The sequence below is a fragment of the Solanum lycopersicum genome, chromosome 2, assembly GCF_036512215.1.
Source record: "Solanum lycopersicum chromosome 2, SLM_r2.1".
NCBI lineage: Eukaryota > Viridiplantae > Streptophyta > Magnoliopsida > Solanales > Solanaceae > Solanum > Solanum lycopersicum.
Genome location: NC_090801.1, coordinates 57,023,035 through 57,033,802, shown reverse-complemented (window position 1 = coordinate 57,033,802; position 10,768 = coordinate 57,023,035). Strand labels below are relative to the sequence as shown.

At 31.6% G+C, this 10,768-nt stretch overlaps 1 protein-coding gene across 1 annotated transcript; it reads right to left on the bottom strand.

The window, feature by feature from the left end:
• Positions 1–3,399: 3,399 nt before the first annotated feature.
• ABCB1 (ABC transporter B family member 1) lies at positions 3,400–9,341 on the bottom strand. Its single transcript, XM_069294463.1, has 12 exons — positions 8,992–9,341; positions 8,165–8,219; positions 7,694–7,869; positions 7,410–7,631; positions 7,098–7,336; positions 6,464–6,989; positions 6,073–6,346; positions 5,305–5,977; positions 4,997–5,225; positions 4,649–4,915; positions 4,316–4,579; positions 3,400–4,228 (listed from the first exon to the last, which is right to left on the bottom strand). Exons 1-12 carry the CDS (start codon positions 9,208–9,210, stop codon positions 3,581–3,583), a joined length of 3,792 nt encoding a protein of 1,263 aa, XP_069150564.1. The 5' UTR covers positions 9,211–9,341; the 3' UTR covers positions 3,400–3,580.
• Positions 9,342–10,768: the final 1,427 nt, after the last annotated feature.

Genomic DNA, 10,768 nt, shown 5'->3' with positions numbered 1-10,768 from the left:
ATTTTTATTTGTTTATTTTTTTCTTGAAAATTAGTTGTTTATTTTTTATGATTTATTTTAAATTATTATTTTTACTCTCAAATATCATATGTCATCTTCTTATTTAAATTATCATACCATAAATCGCAAATATATTATACAATTAATAATTTTAACTGATTTATCGTCAATAAAGTATCAAAATAAAATAAAATCACTATATAAATTATTAAAATAAACAAAATCTATCTGAAATATAATAAAACCAGTTGAATATCATATGTTTTAATTTCTTCATAAGTACACTAGCTTTGTGTATGATTTATTTATATTACTCTTAATTACCTCCATTATTTTTGTTTATTCATAACAACATGGGGACAAGGGGAATTTTGCATATGCATATACAATTCTGATTTTAATATGTTGGAAATAACGTTTTTTTTGCAGTTCGTAAAATTATTAGTGACGTAATCAATGATTCTTTTATTTTGATTAATAAAATCTTTTTGGAAATTTAAAGTGAAATAATTATATAAGATAATTAATGTTAGATGGACAACCACTCTTCACATTCTTTTCGTGTTTTTTCCTCTCTCTTTTTTTCCCTTTACGATAAATCCTCTTTCGAAAAAATAAAGTGAAAATTCTAAATACGCTATTGTTATTAATTAAAATTTTATGTCACTAAATTTTAATGAAAACATAATTAAATAGGTTGAGTGACTTTCTGTGCAAAGAAGTCATAATTGAGTGACTTTTGAGTTGAAAATGAAAGTTAAGTGACTTTTTGTGCAAAGAAGTTATAGTTAAGTAACTTTTGAGTTGAAAATGAAAGTTCAGTGACTTTATGTGAGAACAATTGATAGTTGAGTGACCATCAAAGTTATTAACTCTAACAAGATATGAATAAAGATCATTTAGACCTCCTTATGATTATAAATATATGGAAACATGATGAATCAAATATCGAAAAAGAAATTTTTGAAGTATTTATTTGCATAATACATGACCCTTAAATTTTCTTTACGTACGAATAACTATATCCTCCAACTTTGAATATACACAAGTAGATACTTAAATTTGTATTTGCGAACACCCAAAGTAATTATCAACTTACCTCAAATAAAGCATCATGATTATGCATTATTGCGTAGTTATTTATCCTAATAAATATTGTCAAGGTTATATTGGTAATGCCAACACAGGTATATATTATAAATGAAATTCTTTCTTTAAACAATCTATTTACATATGAATATACTATCATATTATCATGTTCTAATATGATACTCAATTGTTGATACTTTAATGTCAAGACGTAACCAACTTATAAAGCAAGTGACTCAGTATATAAGAGGTGTTATTTTGTTTGGAAAAAAAAATCAGCAATGTTGAATATAATGTTGTTACTTGCATAGTGAAGGAGCCAAAGTAAATTACGTTTCACCAAATAATAGTGAAATAAATATTTAATATTTCATTAGAGGGATAATTTGACAAAGTAATTCACTGAGATACTGTTGATCTCAATATTTGAGAAAAGTTGTTGCACAAGATTGAAAAGTCAATGTCACGGAGATATCAACTGATAGTAAATGTGCTATGTCACATTTTTTTCTTAGTCAAGATTTTCTTTCTAAATTTTTTAGTATAATCTTAGGACTGAGTTAGGCTATTATTTTGGAGGTCCAAGGATTGGGTTAGGCTAGGTCATTCATTATAGTCTCTGATTTGTTGGACCGGAGATATCAAATGATAGTAAATGTGCTATGTCACATTTTTTTCTTAGTCAAGATTTTCTCTCTAAATTTTTTGATATAATATTAGGACTGAATTGGGCTATTATTTTGAAGGGCCAAGGGTTGGATTAGGCTAGGCCATTATAGTTTCTGATCTGTTGGACCGGAGATATCAAATGATAGTAAATGTGCTGCCACATTTTTTTCTTAGTCAAGATTTTCTTTCTAAATTTTTTAGTATAATCTTAGGACTGAGTTAGGCTATTATTTTGGAGGTCCAAGGATTGGGTTAGGCTAGGTCATTCATTATAGTCTCTGATTTGTTGGACCGGAGATATCAAATGATAGTAAATGTGCTATGTCACATTTTTTTCTTAGTCAAGATTTTCTCTCTAAATTTTTTGATATAATATTAGGACTGAATTGGGCTATTATTTTGAAGGGCCAAGGGTTGGATTAGGCTAGGCCATTATAGTTTCTGATCTGTTGGACCGGAGATATCAAATGATAGTAAATGTGCTGCCACATTTTTTTCTTAGTCAAGATTTTCTCTCTAAATTTTTTGATATAATCTTAGGACTGAGTTGGGCTATTATTTAGGAGGTCCAAGCGTTGGGTTAGGCTACGCCATTATAGTCTCTGATCTGCTGGACCGGAGATATCAAATGATGGTATATGTATTATGTCACATTTTTTTTCTTAATCAAGATTTTCTCTCTAAATTTTTCGATATAATCTTAGGACTGAGTTGGGCTATTATTTTAAAGGTCCAAGGATTAGGTTAGGCTAAGCCATTATAGTCTCTGATCTGTTGGACTGGATTGGTACAATACCAATCCGTTTTGATAACTCTCTATATATATGGCTATGCAAAATTACTCTTTTCACTTCATTAGTAGGGAAAATTTCATATTAAAAAATATTTAATTCGTATGTTATATATATTTTTTTGTTTACAAAGTAAACAATATTTTTTTAATAATGAATACATGAGCGTTAAACAAGGTAATAAAAAATTCACATAATCTCATGATTCAAGCTAATCAATTTAAATTAAATATTTTTTTTAAAAAAAATTACATAACGATACAAACATAATAATAACGGATTTTCTCATACCACTGAAGCAATATTACACAAAAAAAAATTGGTTCATCAATATTCTTGTAAATTCAATGCCAATAGACGTTTCTTTCAAAGAAATTTTATGTTTTAAATGACAAAAAAAAAATTGATTGATTTGTATAATATATAATTGAAAATTTTAAAAATGAATTATTAATGTTTTGTTCATTCTAATGATTCACAAATATGTATTTTTTTTGTTTAAATAAATATAGACAGATTGTATATTAACAGTTCTATTCTAATTGTTCGTTAGAAAAATCGAATGACACAATTTGTATATGTGAATTATATATGTATAGCACTGCATGTTTTGGGCACTTCCCTTTGTATAATATACCAGCAACCAGGGGCAGACACGCGTTACATGAAGTAATATGTCATCTAATAGTGTTACATTGTAAAATTATTATTTTTTTCGTTTTACCTTGTTTTAATTTAATTTGATATGAAGTTTGAAAAGGTCAAAAAGACATTTAAATCATGTAATCTTAAATTAAAAATATGTTAATATATCAAAATGTCATTTAATCTTACGCATGTCCGGCAAAAAATACCATGATTACTAAATCTATTATTCAAAAGTAAAATATAAAATACAAGCCACATATCTATGATGAATATGATTCAACTAATACGTTACACCAACTTATGTTGGAAAACCTCAAAAGACGAAGGTCTTAAAAGATCGTTAATTGCCGCTTAAAAAGATCATTTTTGATGTAGTGACACTATTAATAGGCTGAAGTCATATGCAATGCTACTAAGGATGCATAAGCTCCATCTTTAATATTCATTAGAACATCATGTCTTCCTTTCTCAACAATGACTCCATTCTTCATAACAGCAATGATATCAGCTCCTTTGATTGTAGCTAAGCGATGAGCTACAACCACGGTTGTCCTATTTACCATTACTCGATCCAATGCCTCTTGAACGATACGTTCTGATTCTGCATCTAACGCACTTGTTGCCTCGTCTAGCAAAAGGATCTTTGGATCCTTCAGTATTGCTCTAGCAATAGCTATCCTTTGCTTTTGTCCACCTGATAATTGTATCCCTCTTTCCCCAACCGACGTATCATATCCTTGAGGCAATGATGATATAAAGTTGTGTGCATTTGCTGATTTTGCTGCTTCAATGATCTCTTCTTCTGTTGCATTCCCCTGTCTGCTGTAGGCAATGTTGTCACGAATTGTTTCGTTAAACAGTATAGGTTCTTGACTAACCAGTCCCATTTGTTGCCTTAGCCAACTTAGATTGAATTGTTTAATTTCCACACCATCCAAATATATCTCTCCTGATTCAGGATCATAGAATCTCTCTATCAGGCTAATGACAGTTGATTTTCCGCTACCACTCTCTCCCACTAAAGCTACAGTCTACAAAGAGAAGCGAAAAATAATACTTGAAGCCAGTCTGGTATAAGATTTAGTACGATAAAATGCAGAGGGAGTACGCGAAAATACCTTTCCAGAAGGGATGATTAGGCATAAATCCTTGAAGATTTGGACGTCTGGGCGAGTAGCGTACCTGTAACTCACAAGTCGGAATTCAATATCTCCATGAACAACAGCTAGAGTAGTGCCAACATCAGAACTTGAGTCAATAATGGATTTTCTATCAAGAATGTCAAATATAGAAGTTATAGAATCTTTAGCTTTGTTAAAATTTGGAGCCATTGTAGTACTTTGAGTAATTCCAACAGCTGCTAATATCAATGCAAAGAAAACCTGCAACGTTAAATAACTATTTTCAAAAACAGGCAAGAACTCAAGAGGGAGAGAATTATGTATTTTTACCTTAAAAACTTGGTCGACTGTCGCTAATCTATGATCAATAAGGACAGATCCAATGAAGAAACAGAAGCCAAGTGAAGAATAAAGTGTAAAAGAACCAAAACCTAAACTTGCTCCGCTAACGATTCCAATCTTTACTCCTTTCTTAATTGGACCTTCACATTTCTTCTGGTACATGTCCATCACTTTGTCCTCTGCACAGAATGATGCCACTGTTCTAATACCGCCAACAGCATCATTTGCTATTTGACTAGCTTCTTCATACATCACCTGAATAAATGAGCAGAACCTTGTTAGTATAGTACAACCACCTTATAAAAGTTCATTTTGTTAAATAAAACTAAAGAAAACCTTAGCATCCGCGCTATAGCCTTTGTGGAACTTGGTCTGGAAGAGTCCTGGTGCACATATTAAGGGTAATACAACAAGGATTATAAATGACAGAATCCAATTAGCAGTGAAGGCTATCGCAAGGCCGCCTAATGCAGTTGCCATGTTTTGTACAATAAGTGCCAGTGCATCACCCACAACAGTCCTGACTGTAGAAGCATCAATTGATAACCTTGCACATAATGCACCGCTGCATTCAATAAAACTCCATGTTTTAGCACATGTCAAACTTCAGGGAGAATTTAATGACTATTAACTTGTTGACTGACCTTGAATTTACAGGGTCATCGAACCAGCTGATTTCTTGATGGACTACTTTCTTAAATGTCAAAGAACGGATTCTCTCGATCAATTTACCCCCTGCAACTCCAAATAAATAATTCTGGAAAGGTATAACTAGCCAAATTACTACACCGAGGCCCACGTACATGAGTCCCCAGAATTGTGATTCATTTCTCAACTTATGTGGAGGATTAAAGAAGGATTTAATTGCTTCTGAGAGCAAGAGTCCGAATAAGGGCATTACTAGGCCATGCATAATTGCAGCCAATGATCCAAGTAGTATATATGGAAGCTCAGGTTTGTTTAGTTCAGCAAGCCGCCTAATAGGAATTTTCTTTCGATTCTCTGAACTTTGTTCATCGTCTTCTTTTTCATCCACGTCTCCTATTGTAGCTTCATGAATGTCAATCATCCCCCGAACAGGATAGCTGGGTGAAAAGGAATTCCTAGGGGATCCCTGGTTTGTTGATCGCTTCGCTGCTGACAGTGGCGGATTTGATGACCAGCTGATGTTGTCCAATTTCATGGTTATATTTACCTTGTCAGAGTCCATATTTTTCATAATCAAGTTCTCTTCTTCATCACCTCCCTTGTCTTCCTGCATTCGCATAAGCTGGGAATATGCCCCATTTGGATCTTGCACCAACTTATCATGATTTCCTGTTTTCGTTATTTGAGTAAAAAAGATACTTATTCTTATCCACAAAAGTAAAGCTTGATTGATGAACATGTCTCTTTTATCTTTAAATTATTACCTTGCTCTAGTAGCTTCCCATCATGTAGTACAGCTATTAGACCAGCATTCCTAATGGTTGTTAGACGATGAGCAACAAGCATAGTTGTTCTTTTTGCCATGACTTGCTCGAGTGCTTCTTGGACAATTCGCTCTGATTCAGCATCAAGTGCACTTGTAGCTTCATCAAGGAGAAGTACTTTTGGGTTCTTTACAATAGCCCTTGCTATTGCCAGTCTTTGTTTTTGACCACCAGATAGTTGTGTTCCATGCTCACCTACCATAGTATCTAGCCCCTACAGATCCCCAAAAACATGTAAAGAGTGAATGTCCATATAAAGAAATTCGGTTATTAGCAGCTTATTGAAACTGTGGACATGGATATTGAGGGGGGGGGGGGGGGGCAATATTACCTGGGGTAGTTTGTCAATGAAGTTAGCAGCATTAGCAAGCTCAATAGCTGCACTAATCTCCTCTTCAGTAGCATTATCCTTACCATAACTGATATTCTCCCTTATGGTAGTCGCAAACAGGATAGGTTCCTGACTTACTAATCCCATCTGCTGCCTTAGCCATTTCAGTTGATATTTCTTCAAATTGACACCATCTAATAATACTTCTCCGGATTCAGGATCATAGAATCTCTCGAGTAAACTAATAATAGTGGACTTCCCGCTTCCACTTTGCCCAACCAAAGCTACAGTTTTGCCACTAGGAACAACAAGTGAGAATCCACTAAAGATTTGCACATCTGGCCTGGATGGATACCTAAAATACACATCTTTAAGCTCAATTTCACCCTCGATGTCTTCCAACACAACCCCGCTCATGTCAGATGTGTCAATCAATGGTTTCCTGCTGATTGTCTCAAAGATTTTGAGTGCTGCAACCTGTGCTGCTGCAAATGCATTCAATGACGGTGTTGTTTGGCCTAGTGACCTGCAAATCAACAAGAAAACAAGCAAAAGGTTTCCACTACTTAGCCTACATTAACTGTCCAATGTGACGAATCTAAGATGCTTTAAACTTGCAGAATTTTACACTTACATTCCACCAATCATTATAGCCATGAGAACATTGACGACATATCCACCACGATAACCTTTCTCTATTATCAATTTAGAACCATACCAAATGGCAAGTCCATAAGTAGAAAAAAGAACAAGTAAGAATGTACCAAATCCAACTCCTGAAACAAGCCCTTGTTGGACAGTAAAAGCATACGCAATTTTCAGTGTGTTGTCGTACTTAATCATTGCCAGCTTCTCTCCATTGAATGCTGCAACCTAAAGTTTATCATAATTTAGATCAAAACTGAAAAGTCTAATGCAAGATCATTTAGAAACTGTGAGGCTATACTGTTCTCATTGCTCCAACTGTTTGTTCCACTATATCTCCAGCTTGTGCATAAGTCATTTGTCCGCGACTTGACATTTTGGACATGATCGATGCCATGGCTCCACCAGCAATGACTAGAGCAGGTATACAAGAAACCAAGACTAGCGAAAGAAGCCATCCCTTTGTGAAGGCGATTATGAAGCCTCCAACGAATGCTGAGAGATATTGAATGAACTTCCCAACCTGCAACCAATCAACACATTAGTAAACTGCATTATTAGCATTAGTTAACTACAGAACAACACCTTATCTCCCAAGGCATCTTGAATGAGAAATGTATCTCCAGACATTGTTCCAATGACTTGTCCAGTTGTTGTTTCAGTGTCAAAAAAGGCTATGTCCTGCCTCAGTATTGTCTTCAAATACAGTCCTCGAATTCGAATCGCTTGTCTCTCTCCAGTAACCATCCAACATGACATCCCTGTAATAATTTTCTAGCAGCAAGCTTTACACATTTTGTTTCAATTCCAATACAGTACAACAACAAGAATTTAGGCTTCTGTTTAGCTCAAGTAGTAGCAAACTTGAGCTAAACAAATTATGATTTATGAGCTACTCATTTCGTTAACTTGTCGTTTTTGTCGCTTTATTAGAGTCAATTTAACTAGTACTCAAAGTTAATATTTTAAATTTTTAAAAAGACGTAACTCTTTAATATATTTTTGATTATCTAAAACACCACTTATTTTCTAACAGAGAAACAACAACACTCTTACGTAAAAAGGAAGCAATCCCAGATCCAATAGCGAGATAGACATAGTAAACGGCAGCCTGAAAATAAAATAAATAGGATTTTAGCAAAAAAAAGTTTATCTCAAAATAACTGTTATTTTAAAATAATTATGATTATTTTTTTTATCCGTCTCATATTACTTATCTACGTCATTAAATATATGTGTCTCGAATTACTTTTAATCTACATAATAAAAATACAATCAATTAACATTTTTTCAGTTTGCCCTTCAATTATTTCTTCTTGAAATATTGTAAAGTTCCCCATCCTTAATCTTGGTATTGAATATAGAGTGTACTAAAATGATAAAACATTAAAGCACTCTTTAATTTAAAATTATTAATGGACCTGTTAAAGAAGAATATATAAGTATTATAGACTATAAAGTAGTAATTATTTCTAATAATATCTATAAGTAATATAGACTATAGAGTAGTAATTGTTTCTAATAATATCTTTACATTAAAGAACTATTTCTCTTTATATTAACATACTTCATTTATTCCTAATTATTTGGTCAATTTTTCTTTTTTTAGCTGTTCCTTATAATACTTGTTCATTCTTACAAATCAATAAAAATATTTTTCTTACCTCTTATACCCTCAATCATTTACTTTGAAAAACGTAGAACTTTTTGAAAAAAATAAATTTTTAATCTATTCATTTCGTAATTAATAGGGATAAAATGATAAATTCACTATGTCAATCATTATTTTCTTAATAGGTGTAAATAGTAAATAATATCTTGTATATACTATTTTTCTGATGAACGTAAAAAAAGTTTAAACGAAACTTATTTAAAAATAATACCTCAGAAACTAGATGAAAAACCTCATTAGAAGATGAAGCACCACCAAAAGAATTTATAATTTGACCAAAAATGAGTGTCATCAAAGGTTGAGTTAATCCTTCACCAATAGCACCAAAAGTGCCAATAGTCATTAAAGCAATATCCACCCTATCTGCAAACAAAAACAGTTTGTAGAATGGCACTTTCTCATCTTTAACTATTGATGATTTTTCTTCCATTTCTCGAATCTTAGAGTGGATATAGAAAACTAGGAATGTAATACAAACTCCTCCTTTGTTCAAGAAATTTATAAGTGTTGTGCACTTCAATAGTGTTCTTTAAAGACAAAGAAAGAACAAGCAAAAGTAGTGATAATTATAAATTAATCTCACCGTTTTAATTTGTTTTATCTATTTCAACTTTACATAGAGTGAGAAAATAAAGAAGAACATTGAGTCTTGTATTATGATACGTCAAATATATTAGAATGCTTGTGTTATGTGAAAAAATTAAAATTAAATAACTGTTAATAAAGGAAAGAGTCTTTCTTTTTTAAACGAAATAAAAAAAAAGTAGGTTAAACAAATTGAAACGAAGAAAATAATTGCTAAAGTATTCCCTTCTTCGTTTTATTTGATCCCTATTTAAAAATATATATATTTTATTTTACTTGGCATTAAATAGCTACATAAAATAGTATTCCGTCAGGATTTTAAGTTTCACAACACCATTTAATAAGATTATAAGTTTGATAAAACACATTTTTATCTAAAGTTTTATTAAAGAATTTGTCAGAACAATAAGAGTCTAATAATATGAATTAGAAGGTGGGTAGTAGTGAATGTATGGACATTTAATCGTGTTTTAATTAGTTGCAGTTCATATTAATTTTGAATATGCTCTTTTTGTTGTATCATATATAGTATAATCCGCCCTTTTTTGTTGTCTATAAGATCATAAATAAAAATTACATTTTTTTTTATTAATTTACTTGCATGATCTCTTCAATATAAGTTGATGCTCTACTTATGTACATCTTGTTCTATGTAATCAAATACTATTATTTTGTTTTCAAGAAGAATTAATATTAACAATTGTTTGTGTATTCTTTTTCTTGGCAATATATAACTCTATTCTTCACAACACCAATGATATCAACCCTTTTGATTAGCTACTGAAAAGTTTAGATTTTTTATCATTTCAAATTAATATATAACATTAGTTTAATTTAGTTGAAGTATAATACTCCCTATGTTATAATTTCTGTTTTGGATTTTGAATAAATTTAATAAATTGAAGGAAAAAAATGGAAAAGAAATAGGCACTACACAACCATGAAGAATATCAACAATCATTCCATCTAAGAGTGTATGCACACGAAATATTTGTAAATTATCTAAATAAATACTATGAGAGACAGAAGTAGATGAGTTTGAAGTCTAAATCTTCACTGTTCAAAATATATATAAAAAAAAAAAAAAAAACACGAAGTCAAAAGGAATTTACCATTTACTATATATACAAAAAAAAAAAAAATATATATATATATATATTATATATATATATACATTGACAGTGTAGAAATAGTATAATTTTCCACTTAAAGAAATCCGAAACCCTCCTCCCCTGCTGGAATGTATTAAGAGGGTGTGTTTCTTCCACATGTACTGATGTTATAAAAACACTTAGACAAGCAATTCATTGCTAATATACTGCTTCATCATAGAGAGCATTTGTTGCTAGTCTCCAGAGCAATGCATATGTATGGAACCTTTGTCCATTTTTGTTAGTGTCACG